Source organism: Sabethes cyaneus, chromosome 1 (assembly GCF_943734655.1).
Source record: "Sabethes cyaneus chromosome 1, idSabCyanKW18_F2, whole genome shotgun sequence".
Lineage (NCBI taxonomy): Eukaryota > Metazoa > Arthropoda > Insecta > Diptera > Culicidae > Sabethes > Sabethes cyaneus.
In genome coordinates this window covers 32,581,077-32,598,149 of record NC_071353.1, presented here as the reverse complement: position 1 = coordinate 32,598,149, position 17,073 = coordinate 32,581,077, and the positions used below count along the sequence as shown (strand labels likewise).

The following is a 17,073-nucleotide window of genomic DNA, read 5'->3' as shown; positions in this document are numbered from 1 at the left end:
TTTTCAAAACCTCTATAAGAATCAGGTTATAAGTCGTCAAGTAGTCGTATCACGCTCTGCTGAAAGCAGCAATAAAACCGATTAAGCTTTCGCTGCTTGACAGTCACCGCCATAATTTAATGAAGCTTTTCGCTTTTCTCTCTGGTAAAAGCTAAATCAGTTCGCCAGCTTTGTCAACCTGAAAATACATCAGTGAGCATAAAAGTTAAAGTTTTACTGTCAGATCATTCTGATCGATTTGGTTTATAGCGACCATAATAAAATATCCCATAGAATCAATAATGAATTTTGAGTAGCCTTAGTTCGTTTGCAGCATGTGCGCTTTAAATTATAATATGCACGATAAAATTTCTAGCATATTGATATGATAGGTGGATAAAATCAAAGCGCTCCTTTGTACCTTTTTGAACATTTTCAACCAATCGCTGGAAACGCTGGACAAATACCAGCGAACCACATGCCCTGGCGGGTGTTGTAGGTTCGAATCCGGTTATAATCTCAGATTATAGCTTGGTTCGACTCATGCACCTTCCAGCATTGGACAAAAGGTAGGAGTCAAAATGACTACTTGTCAAGCGTAGCTACCAATATCCCCCCCCTCCTTCCCCTTTCCGCTCTTCCCCTCCTTCACCAAAAATTTTCATTTCTTTCCCCTATCGTCCCTTCATCAATTGTAGAACCATCGTTTCAAAAAATATTAATATTCAGTTGGTCAATCTCAATTTCTAGCAAAATCATTTTAGTTGCTTCCTGTGACAAGAAAACCGATTGTTAATAACTTTCTTTCTGCAAAACACTTTGATTTGATTAACTTTTGTTTGCGAACTAAAACAAAATACTAGAGTATGGCAATATGGCCTCGCATAAAAAAATGATTTTGGCTCTAAGCCTTAGTATTCTTCATAATAGCAGCAAAAAAACTGGTTGGTCAGGGTGTTACAGATTTCTTGCGGTTCAAATACCTACCGCGATAAATACAATTTTGATTGGTGCACCATATTGTATTGATACGCCACACTTATCGTAAGTTTATAACAGACATGGTGCAGCCAACAAGTTTTAACGTCGTAATATGACCACAATACATTTACTTTATTAACAGTTTTATTATGCATTTCTAGCTAACTATAAGTGTGTTTGGAACGTATCCTCTTGGTATTGCGCAATACCACTTTGAAACCAGAGGTAATGATTAATATCGCATTAAAACCTTTATAAAGCTCATGTAAAACTAAGTGGCTTTATAATTGTTACTTGGGATAGGAGTAATTCTCGTTGCAATGGGGCCACTACTGACACGAGGTCTCCAGATATTGGAACTTTTGCATCTGATTGGTTGAAAATGTTCAAAAAAAAGAGAACTGAACTTTAAATATCTCGGAACAGTGGACCTTTCATTCGTCAAAGGGCCCGACAGTTAAAAACTAAATGAATTTTTAGAAAATTTTGAGATCTGTATCATGTGATTTTTCGTAAATTTGCTTTGAAACAACAAAAAAATGGTATGGTTCTATAAAGAAGAATAACAGCGTTTTTAAATGAAGTAAATTTTTTTGGCTGCCATCTTGGATTTGGTTGCCATATTGGATTTTGTCAGAAAATCGCCGTTTCTGCAATAATCCTCCAACCGATTTTCATTTCAAGACCACCATTGGAAAGCTGAGAAAAAATGCCACAAATTTATAAAAGCTGTTGTGCCTTGGCATTAACTAAATGAAACAACCAGTTATTTGTAGCAAGGTTCACAACTTTCAAATAATTATTGTGATATTTCCAAAATTTACTATGAAATAGACTACAAACAGCACAGTTTTGTAAAGAGAAAGGATACGGCTTTCAACTGAAGTGAAAAAAATACTCCATTTGAAAGCCCTGTTCTTCTTCTTTACAGCACCATGCCATTTGTTAGTTGTTTCATAGCAAATTTAGGAAAATTCGCATGATATAGAACTCAAGATATGCCGAAAAATCAACTATTTTTGAAACTGTCGGGCCCCTTGACGAATGAGGAAATAGTCAGTAAAATGACTCTCCGTCTCCTTCACTTTCATTGTTTTGTATTGGACAAATTTTTACATAGATATTTTTACTCGCTGATAGATGGCCAGATTTGTCCAACAAAAAACTCAGAATTATATATGGCATCCTTGCTTTCAAGGCATCCATCCAACGCACAGTGGCGCTCCTCCATACAAAGTTTGGCCAAAAGTCAAAATTTACTTCTAATCGGCTGAAAATAACATTTTTAACTAATTTTGGGTCACTGATTTCAAATCAGCAGCATATAGGGGAACCAGCAGCTAGTCTCGACCTGCTGCAGGTTCCCCTATATATACTCATACCACACATATGCACAAATACATACTTGTATGAAGCACAAAATAATCGGTTTATCTATGTTAAATGATGCCTAGCACTAACCTTTTTGATTTTTGTGTTGATTTTTATAGTGATTGCATTCCTCCTATGGCCTTCATATAACGAGAAGAAATCAGTTCCAACATACCCTTGAAAAAATTGATATTCCTTCCTTAGCGCAGCAAAGCGCAAAAAGCGACCTTAGTTTTTCGAAAAGTAGAGAAAATTTCGTATAAGATGCATTTAACATGATCGTTTTCTGACGATTCCCACCATACTTTCTTGATCACTGAATATTGGTGTTGAGTTTCTCCTACATTTTGTATGGAAAAACAAAACACCATTCTTCAATATATTCAACTTCAGACATTTGTCAAAAATGACGAGGACCCGGGTTCAAATCCCAACCCCGCAGAAGTCTCGAATGACCCAAGCTGTTGCAGTGACTATAATCTAAAAAAAAATTTGTCAAAACTATTCCAGAAAATGATAAAAATATATGAATGGCAAAAACTTGAAATTAAATTTTTGACTTTTGGCCAGCTTTGCGCCATAGTGCAACGTCACGAAAGCGGCTGAGGTCTTACCGCTATTCTGACGCATGATTTTGACCCAGCCTAATGTCGCATAAATTAGCGTAATTGGTTTCGACGGGAAACCATGTTCTAGCATTATCTGCCACAGCTCATTTCGTTTGACTGAATCTTGAAGTCCACAAACATATGATGATTCTGCAAGTTGTACTCACGGAACTTATCTAGTAACTGACGCAGGGTGAGCATCTGATCCGTCGTAGAGTGACTTTAGTCTGCAGACCAAGGAAAGCAGTTTGTGGGCAGAATTGAGCAAAGTAATGCCTCGATAGTTTTCGAGTCGATGTCCTTTTTTGAAAATAGGGCACATGAGACCATCCACACACTCTCACGGCATTTGTTCTTCCTCCCAGAACCTGCAAATGATCTGGTGGATTGCTTCGTACAGCCGCTCGGTTTCCGCTTTTAGAAGTTCACTCATTCTAAGTAGCCTTACCGTTTTTTAGCTCATTGATTACCTTTTTAACCTTTTCCTGTGATGGTGGCTTCACAGCTTCACCATCGCTCAAATTCTTATTCTGTTTCTGTTGATCTCCGTGTCTCTCCATCTGATCTCTCCATTCAACAACATCTGCAAATGCTCCCTCCACCTGGCTGCTACCGCCGTTTTGTCAGTAATCAGGTTGCCAGCACTATCATTGCACATCACAGGCATGGCACAATTCCTACCTCTCAACGTTTTGTACAAACTCCGTTTGTCGTTGCTGGCGAATCCCTCTTCTGTGCCGGCGAGGTTGTGCTTCTCGTACTCACGTTTCATTAGATTAGTGATGGCCAAACTGCGGTCTGCGGGCCGCATGTGGCCCTTCGTGATGGTTCGTGCGGCCCGCGGACTGATTTGAGGGATGGCAGACTTATGAATAATTTTTTCGATGACACAGGGGTCAGTTGTAGTACCTCGTGCATATTGTAGATCTGATTGATTTCCGGTTTAAATCTTGTGGTGATTCCTAAAAATCGGCTTTTGTTGCCGCCCATTTTCCATTTTGATATGCGCAAAAATGGCCAGAGGTCATTGCGGCCCGCGGATTTATGGGGCAATCCGATTTGGACCGCTCCACGTTTATGCCTGGGCACCACTGCTTTAGACGGTGGGTTCTTTGTTCCGCAGCTCTAGTCTCTCTATACGTTTCACTGTTCTGACGCGTAGCCGCGTCAGCATGCGACTCTTCGCCTGATTCTTCTCATCTGTCACTCTCTGGCATTCGGCATCAAAGCAGCTGTTACGCTGTCTTCTACGCGTTTTCAATGGCACCATGGTCCTCGAAAAAACCGTATATCGATGACATCCGAAAAGTGTCGATCGTCAATCAAGACATGATCGATCTGAGAGCTAGAATCTCCATTTGGATGCCTCCAGGTGTGTTTCCGAATATTCAAACGTGGAAAGTAGGTGCTACAGATGGCCATTCCTCTGGCCATGGTGAAATTTATGAGCCTCAGACCGTTATCGTTGGTCGACAGATGAAGGCTATTAGCGTTTTTGTTTTTGCTTAGATCCAACCTAGGTTCGCCCTAGTTCCAATCGAACGGCTGTCAAAACGTTTGTTTTTTCGCTCTGGTTGAACTTAGTTTCGCTTTGGGTTGAACTTTTTAAACGTCGGGTTCGTTCCGGGTTTTTTCTCAGTTTCAACCCCGCTGTAACCAATAAACCGACAACCCGAAAATGTTTGTTTATTCTCCCGTAAAATGTTTACTTATTCAATCTAGCCAAGCGCTATATCTAGCTCAATATCTCCATATCCACATACAACTTTTTGAAAGGCATTTTTTCGAAAAAAAATCCCTCCGCCTCTTATAATGACATTTAAGACCAAATTGATCTTGAAGACCACCATAAGGGTACAATAAAACTCACCTTGTTGCTGGGGCTGCCACCTGTAAAAATTTTTCTTGAAAGGTACAAATTTTCCGAGTTTTTGGTACAAATTCTGCATGCTGTAGATTACAGATTTTTGTTATAAAACACAGGTGAGTAGAGATTTACCTGAGTATCAAAAATTCTTGTTACGTAGGACTACGTCTCCTGAAAAGTAACTGGGATAGGGAGTCATTCCGAAAAAAAATATCTCAAAAGTGGTCAGGTTTGGAACCCTAAGAACTTACCGATTGACTTCTGATTGACTTTTTGTCTCTCAGTGCTGTTAGTTGAAATCACTAGAGAAGCGAATGAAAACAACACAAAATATATCTTTGAAGCTTCACTCTAAGTTTAGCAAGAGCATGTAAATACTAACTTCATCAATTGACATTTTTAAATTGACTTGCAAGTGACGGGACGCACGAGGAATTGGCGACGAGTCGCGTGCAAAATGTCGCCAAAAGCTACCGTTATAATCTGGAATATTTGTGTTATCGCAGATACAGCGGAGGTAAACTAGTAGGAGATAAACACTAACCAAAGAGAAGAGACGGAAGCTAAGATGAGCACCATTTGCAGGTCGGCATACGTTTCGACTAATGCTGAATAACGGTAGTGTCAGTCATTTTTATCGAATCAAACATGAAACATAAATTATAAATATACCCCAACTAACACGCTTGTACCACATTTAGTTGAAATAACTTATTTATTACTTGTATCAGTCATATATAGAACCCTTCAACAAGTCTATAACAACTATGCTGCTAGGGACATCAAACAATCCATAAAATTTAAATACAGTAAACCGCCAAGAGACGCCGATATGTCCGACAATAACTAATAATAAGAATAATAATTCTACAAGTTTATGATAACAAGCTAAAAATACCATGACAACTGGCTAATCTGTGCGAAAATTCTCCACATTGTTGTGTTATTAGTAAATTGCTCCATCCTTGTATTGGTATGCCAAGCCAAAACGACCTTCTACCTTGAAAAACAGTTACCAGCTACCCTCTCGTACGCGAAAAAAAGCAACAAAATCATGAGAAGTAACCAGCAGGATCAGTAAAGCGATAAGTTGTATCAAATTATTGGTGATACCGAATCCTGCCCTCTGAATTATTGATATTGGGATAATGTGATTGAGCAAATTTGCATAGTGACTTTAACATTCCTTACATTATGAGTGTTCCGTCGTTTTCCCAGTTCAGAGCCGAAAGTCATGTCTAAATTCGATTCACAGTAAATCTCGGCAGCTACCCTTTTCAATTAACTTATTTGCATTTTTGTTTCTTTTTATTTTTTGAACTCTGAAGGTGCTGTAAGGTACACCACTTTACAAAGATATTATCGTTGCTTTTTTCTCTTTGAAACCCATCCAACAGATGGAACGAAAATCGAACAAAAAAAACAAGCACGGAGAAACTTTTCCACCACGACAGACCGCCAGGGGAAAAAGGACCAGAATCTGTTAGCTATCAATTTTATGCAAGTTGAGAAAAAAAACCGCTCCACTTTATCGCTCGGTTCGCCGAAAGAGTTGAGGAATGAAACGAAAAACGACAAAAAAAAACATTGCAACGGAAAAGTTTCCCGCAAATGATGCCTGGCGAAAGTGTTGCGGTTTTTGTGGATTCCCCTCGGCGCAGGCATCGTCGGTATGTATATGTGGTAAAAAATGTTACACGGAGCTGATTGATAAAACTTTAAGCCCCGGTACCTGCATCTGCCGAGGCATCTCCGCCCGGGATCGGTAGACACTGCCGCGCCGCGCGAGGATAAAGGGCGAACTTTCCACGACTGACAATGTTCGCGAGCATTGACGCGAGTACCTACTACCTAGCGGATAGTGGAGTGGAAACGGGACCGGTTTGTTTCAGGAAAGTTTCTGCGAATAATTTTATGATTTTGGTTTTGTAATTAACTGAAAGTTGAGCTCTTGTTGGCTGTTGACATTTTGAGTACTTTGGAACACGAAGAATGCGGTTTTCGATGCAGTCTTTTGTCCAGAAAGTTTAAATTTTCATGATATTTTCAAACAATATATTATTATTAGCTTTTCTAACTATTTCTAATCTGACCATCTGATAAAGAATATATAGTTTTCAACAGTCATAAAACAGCTACAAGACAACTAATCAGTTAAGGTAAATGGCGAATATGCCCGAAATAAGCTTATGATGTAATTTAATTGTCAAGTGGAACCCAATGTAAACTGAACGGAGTAGAGAGACATCTAAAATTGGCGAAATTGACGGGCAGTTTTACAGGCTTAGACACTATTTTTTTCGGTTTTGTCCGATTTTTAATTTGTGTAATTTGTTTTAGTGCGGACAAAATTACTTAAGCATTGACATCCACGATTCTAATTTTGTCACAATAATCATGAATAAAACTGAAATTTGTTGGTTAAATCGAATGGCTATTCTAAGTATTACCAGTTGAATGACTCTTCTTTTTCATTATACAACACAGTACAACTGGAAAATCCCAAATCCAACATAGCTGGAGTGGTTGTCACGATTTTTTGCTCTGTTGTTGATTAAATCCTACGACTCTCATCTCAATTAGTTTTATGTAGGTATGCAGCTTAACAGACTCCTCCGCTTTGTTTGACGGAGCAGCAAAAAATTAATTGCCTCTTTTGAAAACTAGATTAGAGCAACTTTCAGTGGCCGCCTTCGGCAAACCACAAAAAATTCCAGATAAATGAATTAATTTTTATCCGATATACCACCGGGCTTCCACAGATTGTATGCAGCTTGACACGTGTGCAACCTATACAATGTGGTTCATCATCCTGTTTTTTTAGTCCTCTTGCTCGCAGTCACCAACCGACAGAATCGTATACAAAACCTGACATGTGTCTGTCCATATGCATGAACACACTCTTCATCCGTAAAAGTTTCGCTTTTTTCCACTGTTCCACAATGCAATTGCACCGAACACATTTCCAGCATAGTCATGTGGTTTTTATAAATTTGTATTCCTTTCTGGCTTCCTGCGCTGAGTATATCTGTTCTGTCATGTATGTTTGTACCACCCAAATGATCCGCCCGGCGCGGCCTCTACGCCCCTCGAGGAGACATTCGGAGATAACGGGAATAAAATGGCAAAAAAAGAACGAGCAACGGCAGCACGGCGGTCCATTCACCATGTACACAGAGTGCATTCAGCTTGCTTTGCTGCCGCTGAATGCTTCTGGTGATGCTGATGATGGGTTCCCTTTGCCTGATTTCCCGCACTCCCCATCAGAGGAAGGCAGAGGGAAAATGTTGCCGCACTTCTGCATTTGATTATGATGTCGTTTTTTCAATTTGCCTTTCTCGCTCGCTAAGCACCGACTTTATGCATTTACGACGAACTATGGCGACAACTCGGTCAACACTGCGGTTAAGCAGACCCAGAAATTTGATCAACCGACTGTTTAGTATTCAATAGTAAATTGTTACATATTCAGTATTCAAATTTGTCGAAACTGACCTTGGCGATCAGTTCCATCGGATACCCTTCTTGGGGCAACCTAATCGTCCTGTCTATCACGGACGGCTGGCATGTCGACAGCAGAATAGAACGGAAGTGTTCCCTCGTGCCAAATATGGTATCCTCAGTCGCAGCCTCTACCCGGCAAACTTCAGTCAAATAACAAATTTGCACTCGGATGAGTATGTTTTTCCTCCCACTTTGCGTTCGCTTGTTTCGGAAACGGGCGGGTGGTTTGAATAAGATACTGATTCGCAATCAGGAACTTGTACCTATGCGCCCACTGCAGTGGAGATGCATACCGGCATGCTGCGGTACATGCATGCAGACAAGAGCTGCGGTTGTTGGTCGATGTGTACGGAATATATCTATCAAGAAAAGAGAAGTCAAGCGACTGTTCACAACACGGCAATCAAAATTTTGCGCTACCGGGAGAATAAATAGATTGATTGCGAAATATTTAACAATTGTAAAATGTACTTGGTGTGAAAATTTATTTATGTTTTACTTAATTTTATTTTGATCGGATGTAAAAATAATGCTAATCTTGGAGAACAATTTTTTTAAGTATTCTGGATTTTTTTCCGATTTTGCTTACGCTACGGGAAAACTAAGATAAGTTCGCCTTGAGATTTGTTCAAATTTGAATCACATTGGCATTCGAAATTGGAGTAAATAGTAGAAGTGGAGAATGAAGAAGTGAATAATGAGTATACCCCATTAGGCATACAGATAGGCATACGGATGATAGGCATAATAGACGTTAGGCATAAATACGTTAGGCATAATGGACTATAGGCATAATGGACGTCAGGCATAATGGACGTTATGCATAATGGACGCTAGACATAATGGACGATAGGCATAATGTACAATGTTTTTGTTTATAGGATACGAGACCACTGCACTTAGATCTATAGTGGTAGATCTACACGGGTGATAAGGAATGGACGTGCGGAAGGCATAACGGACGTTTGGCAATTTGCCGTTACCTTGTCAGAGGTCTAATCAACTCAGTTTAAAAGTGCATTGCATATGGTATGAGTCAGATTACATACTAGTGACTGAAACACAAAAGAATTGTACATTCAAGTGAAGTCTGCTAATGGTAATAATCTGACCTTTAAGACAGGTCGTCAGAAACTTAATGCGACATGCAGAAACCTATTTATGAAACTGAAGGAAACCTGTAGCGTGCATCCCAGTTGTATATTCTCATTCGAATGCTCCTTATTCAAGTCACTTGCACTTCTTCCTGCAATAGGCAGCAATTATCTAAATATATAAATGATATATCAATTGAGCCTTATCTCTTTCAAAATAATGCTGAGAAACAGCGGCGTGTTCCACATGCCAAAAGCACCTTGTTTTATTTTTCTGACACATAAACCAGCTAACTACTTAATAAATAGGTTTACTTGCTCGTGCAAAATAAATGCTAAAATAGCAATGAAAACCGTAGTTAAACAATATTTGCTGTAATAAAATTGCTATTGAATCCCAGCTGTTTTGACGTAATGTGTGCCCCCTAAAGACGCAAATGTGTTAGCAAAGCTCTATATACTTCCCTTACTCGCTATCGCTCGTTCGGACTCAACTAAGGGATAACTAGTCAGTAAACCTAGGAAAACGCATGCCCCTAAATAAAGGTGATTTCTGCAGGGGGTCTGCCCGACGGCGACGGCGGGTCGCCGGCGAGCACTCGCGACCTTCGGCCGTCTCGCCCTGAATCACCGAGGAAATGTTTGCTACTCACACGGTAAATAGGTCTCGCACCTTAAACCATTTCCTCCCTCGACCTCTCAGTTTTAGAAAAGGCTAGGTTTGAGATACCAAATGGGACCCAAAAACAAAGAAAAATCGGAAAAAAAATCTAATCGACCTGTTTTTGCTTAAAGCTTAGATATTGCATATGACAAAATGACAGCCATGTAAACATAAAAGGTCTTGCTAATTTTCATTCAGCTCAAACTAGTAACATTACCCTCTGATGGCAAAGGCGAAACCGGTGAAAGCGGAAACGTCAATGACAGTACTTCTGGATTCGAATATAATGTTCTAATCTCTCCGGAACAATAAAGCTACGTAAAAACTGCATACCATCCCCCACGCCCTGTAAATCCACACGTTTGCATTTTTTCGGCGTACCGTTGCGGGACATAGAGATAAAATTAAAATACATCTCTGCGGGTTTTTTAGTTGATCCAAAACAAAACTTTCCTGAAAGTTTCAGCTTTTTATCTCTGCTGGAAAATGTGTGGGGCTTATGGATTAAAATGAGCGTAACTCATTTGCGCTTAAGAAAAAGAAACTATTTGTACTATAAATAATTAGTAATTAGTCAAGTAGGGGCTTGACCTTTCGTGTTTCGACCTTTTATGATTCGGTCAAATAAGGGTTTGGCCCTTCATAATACGGCCATAATACAATTTCGACCTTCGGTGGCAGTTGTTCGGCCATTTGAATTTCGGTTATTTGTTATTCTACCATTCGATACCAACTCGGTGAGTCGATGCGAGGGGTAGAAAACTAATAAAAGTCGGTAGACCTAGAAAAGCGAATAAATCTAGACCTAGATCTCTGTGGGGGGCCGCCTCCGCAGTGGCTGTTCCTTTCGACGAAGGCTCGCTGGTAACCCTTGCGGCTTGCGCCCATAATCGTAAAACATTTTTCACGGAATTTTATCAAAATGTAGTTATGCCATATGTTTTTCTGCCAAATGGTCTCATGGATGTTTCTATGACAAACGACGTAATGCCAAGCAGCATTATGCTAAATGACTTTATGTTGAATGGGTGGCTCCGGTTCTCATTATATTGTGACGCACTATTGTGTTATATTATGATGATTGACTTAAGTGCGTATTCGTAGGAAAGCAATTTTTTTAAAATTATGCCTATAGTCCGTTATGCCTATCATCCATTATGCCTATCGTCCATTATGCCTATCATCCATTATGTCTATCATCCATTATGCCTATCGTCCGTTATGCCTAGAGTCCATTATGCCTAATGTCCGTATGCCTATCGTATGTATGCCTAATGTCCGTATGCCTAACGCCACGCACCCGTGGATAATCATTACAGTGGATCATAGAAAGTTCGAGCATTAAAATAAATTTTTAGAATAGCAGGTTTTGGACGAGATACAGGAACCCGTATCAAGTAATACTCAATGAAATTATTTACAATCCAATTTTGACGTAGGACTACGTCTTTGTTTGCTATACTGGGATTGGGTAGCACTTTGTGAAAACGAAAATAGAAGTGTAACGTTTGGATGAAAGATTTTTAATGTTAATAACTACTAAACTACCGAACGAAACTGAACAAGTTATATGTCGTTGGCTAGATAAAATGACCAGCAATTTTATGGGGGGCTCGTTAGAGACCAATTTTGAGGAAGGCATAATAGGGGGGCGCTCCTATACAAATGAACGACAAATTTTCTCATAACTCGAGAACTAATCAAGCAAATGGAACCAAATTTGCCAAATTTGCCGCTAACATGAGAGAAGTAACATCCATGGTGAGATCAAGAAGCATGCGGCACGGACCTTAACGGCGGTGATAGAGGTAGAAGTGGAGCAGGAAGCCTTAATTAAGAGGGCTGTAGTCGCCGAGGAGGCCCTGACAGACAAGGAAGTGGAGCATGCGACCTTGATAAGGAGGGCTGTAAACGTGGAGAAGGCCCTGGCAGCGACGACCCTGGACCAGGCGGTGTCGAGAGCCCCGCGCACAGAAAAGCGGGATCGGGAATCGCCAAGAGATAAGGTAAGCTCAAAAAAGCGGAAGGATGAGCTGAACGGCGACCACGAAGAGCAAAATGAAAACAGAGCGAAGGAGCAGTGCGACACGGAGCAGGGTGAGGCTAGCGGCTGGCGAACCATTCCTAAGCAGAAGGAGGCGAGTGAGAAAAAGAAAAAGATGAAAGAAAATCGGCTGAAGCAGATGCAGAGGGAAATGCCGACAGAACGCGAAGAAGCGGAAAAAAGCGAAGAATAGGGAGAGATCCCAACCTCGCCGGATTCGGAGCAGAGGCGACGCTCTGATTGTTGGAGTGAAGGGCGACGTATGCCGTTCTCCTCAAGAGAATGAGGGACGACCCGAAGCTGAAAAAGCTAGGGGAAAAGCTTGTGAAAACCCGCAGAACCCAGAGCGGCGAGTTGCTCTTCCAGCTCAAGAGAGACCCAGAGGTTAAGAGCGCGGCCTTCAAGGTGCTAGTCGAGACAGCACTCGGTAGCGAAGCTCAAGTAAAAGCTTTGTCTCAGGAGATGATCGTTGAAGTGGAAAACCTGGACGAAGTCACAATAGAGAGTGAGGTGAAAGCGGTGCTGACAAGAGCGGAATACCTGAGCGACGTTTCAATATCTATTCGGCTGCGGAAGGCATACGGCAGTACGCAGACGGCGTCGATTCGTCTATCTATCGCGGCGGTAAACCGGCTTCTAAAGGTGGACTATGGACAGAGTCAAGATTGGATGGGCGGTGGTTGGCTTTAGAGCCATCCCACGTGAACCCAAAGAAATGGCGAGATGCTTTAAATGCATGAATTTTGGTCACCAGACGAGGAATTATCCGGGACCTAACAGGTCGAAGCTGTGTCGGAAATGCAACCGAGGTGTATGTTGTGCAAGGAAGACAACGACCACGTGACGGGAGGCTTTCAATATCCGGTGTACCAGAAGGCAAAGGCAGCACTACAATAATGAAGGTGAATCAAATTAACCTCAATCACTGCGACACTGCACAGCAGCTGTTGTGGCAGTCGACAACAGAAACGAAGTGCGACGTTGCAATCATAGCGGAACCGTATCGAATTTCCTCCGATAATGATAACTGGATAGCAGACAAAGCAGGAATGGTCGCGATATTGGTGACGGGCAGATATCCCATCCAGGAGGTGATTACAAGAAGATACGAGGATTTCGTGGTCGCCAAAATTAACGGAATCTTCTTGTGCAGCTGCTATGCTCCCCCAAGCTGGACGCTGGAACAGTTCTGCTGCATGCTGGACGAACTAACTGGTGAGCTCATTGGACGGAGACCGATCGTTGTAGGAGGTGACTTCAACGCCTGGGCAACCGAAGGGGGAAGTAGATGTACGAACGCAAGAGGAGCCAGCCTACTTGAAGCACTGGCAACGCACGAAGTAGAACTGAGCAACGTTGGAACCACCAGCACCTTCCGTAGAGATGGCCGAGAATCTATCATCGACGTCACCTTCTGCAGCCCGTCGCTGAGAATCGACATTAGCTGGAGAGTGTGCGAAGAGTTCACGTACAGTGACCACCAAGCTATACGGTACACTATTGGCCAACGGAACCCCGTGGCAGCACAAACAGGAAGAATTCAAGAGCGGCAATGGAAAATTGAGGCATTCGACAAGGACCTCTTTGTCAAGGCACTACGACCACACAGCGAAACTGTAACATAAAGTCCCATAAAATTAAAATTAATTGAAAAAAAAATATTTAAAAAAAATGTATATTTAGTTGGTTGATAGGAGTTAGGCTTAGAATTGTTAAAAGTTTCAAATAAATCCCCTCCTCGAGACGCCGTCACTACCAAGCCTTGGTAGCAGCGGAACTTCCAAAAAAAAGAGAAAAAACGCCCTGGCAGTAGGAAAAAAGTCAACGGCAGTCTGTCGGGCCCTTGGGCTTGATCCCTCATCGACTTCAGACGTGTGAGCTGGCTGAAGCTTGCTTTACCGAGTGCGAATAAGGCAACGGAAGTGAAGTTTTCGGAGTTACAGTCGGTCGCGGAAATATTCGATAATCGTCGCTATGTCTGTGTCAGCGTGTCGGGAGTGTTAACTGGGTGTGATAACGGCTCCGTTCCCATTGCGGTCAATCCCGGACCCTCATCCTCAAGTGATGGAGAATATTAGTGCTAAAGTGTGGGATACTTGAACCACGTGTCCACGAAATTGGATTGTCACCGAATTGTGAGTCGACCACGGGACATACCGCGACGCGATAGAAGGCGGAGCAAAATCCTGCCGCAGAAATACCCTACGGAGCACGAGAAGTGATCGGGGGCTCACTGTAACATCAGTAGAGCTAACCTGAGATACATAGTTTGGCGCGAGGGAGGGGATAATTTAGGGAATTGGATTGTGCCTTTGTGAAATTACTCTCGGAAGATCGGAAGTGTAGGCAGCCCCTGGGGTGAAGATAAGTCTTGCATGCTCATTCTGTAATAGTTAAACCCTAACTTACAAAACCCAGAATTGTGATGCTGACGAGCTGACCAAGGCGCTAACGAGAGCATGCGACACAACCATGTGGAGGAAGGTGGAGCCTAGAAACCGACGGCGTCCGGTCTACTGGTGGAACGAGTCACTCAACGCATTACGAGCTAACGAGCGATTAAGGAGAGCAAAACAAACTCCTTTAAGGAGCTTTGTAGAGAAGTCGATTCCAGCCACTGAGGCGATGCATACCGAATAGTGATGGCAAGGATCAGGGGCCCAGCAATGCTAGCCGAAGGATGCCCAGATAAGCTAAAAATGATAATTAAAGGACTCTTCCCGGAACACGAGCCAACGTCCCGGCCCCGTACACCTTACCGGGCGCTAGAGGATGAGAACGCTGACGAGAGAAGAGCCTCCAATGACGAACTTGTTAGAATCGCGAAAGACCTGAAGATGAAGGAAGCGCCGGGCCCGGATGGGATCCCCAATGCAGCTCTTAAGGAGGCACTCCACGAATTTCCAGACATGTTCCGCACGGTGATGTAAAACTGCCTCAACGAGGGACACTTTCCAGACAAGTGGAAAATCCAGAAGTTGGTACTATTGCCAAAACCAGGAAAACCGCCGGGTGACCCAGCATCATATCGACCAATCTGCCTGCTGGACACACTGGAAAAGCTGCTAGATAGGATTATCCTGAACAGGCTATCCATATACACGGAGGGCGAGTAGGGACTGACACAAAGGCAGTTTGGGTTCCGGAAGGGAAGGTCCACACTAGATGCGATCCGGACTGTCGTCGAGACAGCACAGAAGGTGTCCAAGCAGAAACGTAGAGGAAACCGCTACTGCGCAGTGCTCACTATCGATGTTAAGAATGCATTCAACAGCGCCAGCTGGGAAGCCATCGCAGCAGTGCTCCATAGAATGAGAGTCCCCGACTATCTGTGTCGCGTTCTGAAGAGCTACTTCACAAATCGAGTGCTAGTATACCGGACGAACCTCGGAAAGGAAACGACCGTGATCACGGCGGGCGTTCCTCAAGGGTCAATACTCGGTCCATCTCTCTGGAACAGTATGTACGACGGCGTGCTAACCCTAGAGCTACCAACGGGAGTGGAAATCGTCGGCTTCGCGGACGACATCGTGATGACGGTTACATGCGAATCACTAGAGGAAGTGGAGGCGTTGGCGGCTGAGTCAATCTGCAGGGTGGAGAGTTGGATGCAGAACGCGAAACTGCAAATAGCGCACCATAAAACGGAGATACTACTGGTGAGTAATCGGATAGCAGTTCAACACGTGGGGATTACCGTAGGCGAACATACCATAACCTCAAAACGCGAGGTGAAGCACCTGGGCGTGACGATCGACAATCGGTTAAAATTCAACAGTCATGTTGACTACGCATGCGAAAAGGCAGCGAAAGCCATCAGTGCACTGTCTAGGATTATGCCGAATAACTTTGGACCAAGCAGTAGCAAGAGGCGCCTCTTAGCCAGTGTATCATCGTCGATACTGCGGTATAGCGGACCAGCCTGGATTACAGCGCTCCAAACCCAGCACAACAGAGCGAAGCTGAGAAGTACGGCCCGACCCTTTCCCTTCACCCTTGGGTCTCTGCTGTCTAGCAGTGAAAAGCACCGAAAAAATCATTTCAGATGCCTACCACAAAACCACATTTCCATACCTGGTCGTAAAATAACATGTTTCGAGAGTGCAATTTTACAATGTCACTCCAACTGCAATGTCATAAACATTTAAAATGCACTTCATCAAGCACCACGCTGTGTGGTTTTATGAGACCTGTTCAGCTCACTAGTGGCCATGAGGAACTGAACGGAAAAAAAAAATCGATTCGCTGTTTGGCTAACCGCAAAACAACTCCATTTACATAGACTACAAAACATTATCCCAAAACCAAAATATGTAGTCGAGGACTTTTTTTTGATAATACTACTCCACCAATTGATACCGAACATTTTGTTTGTGCCATGTTTGCCAAAATCCCGCATGGATCGTGCAGTTGAGTGAGTGTATCGAACTTACCGCAATTAGCAATTATTTGCAGCAGGATGCCGATGCCGATGAAACGCCCAAAAATGCCACTTCCGCTGTACCGCCAGCTGTTGCCGTTCCGCCGCTGAAACATGGCGCCAAGCATCACCGAATGCCACTTCATCGCTACGGTCGTTTTCCGGCGTTGTGTTCGATTCGTTCAATCTGGAAATTTTCTCACGTTTCACACACTTTTGATTGCCTGTTCACACTCACTTTACCCTTTTTCCCATTATGAATTAGCCGAAGCCGTTCAGATTGAGTCGTTTTCACATTAATTTTTAATTGGCCCCTCTCGAGTTTAGTTAGCGTGCCTGGCAGAAGAGCAAAGGCGGCCACTAGCATAAAACCTGACTGTCCGCCACGGTAGATGCCGAAGATGCTACGGAAACTACTCTTTAATGGATTCTTGATTTCAGAAGATATCCCCGCCCGCAGCGTGTTCCATTGACGTTAAGTAAACAAACCTTCGGCATGCAAAGCGGTTAATCCTTCTTCTGTTTTTATGCGTACACAATA

At 42.7% G+C, this 17,073-nt stretch overlaps 1 protein-coding gene across 1 annotated transcript in view; it reads right to left on the bottom strand.

Moving 5' to 3' along the window:
- LOC128745543 (uncharacterized) overlaps positions 1 to 16,678 on the bottom strand; it is a 195,056-nt gene extending 178,378 nt beyond the window's left edge. Inside the window, exon 1 of the mRNA XM_053842618.1 lies at positions 16,546 to 16,678. Within this exon, the coding sequence (XP_053698593.1) occupies positions 16,546 to 16,678 (133 nt within the window). The remainder of the gene's footprint in view (positions 1 to 16,545) is intronic.
- Between the last annotated feature and the right edge of the window lie 395 nt (positions 16,679 to 17,073).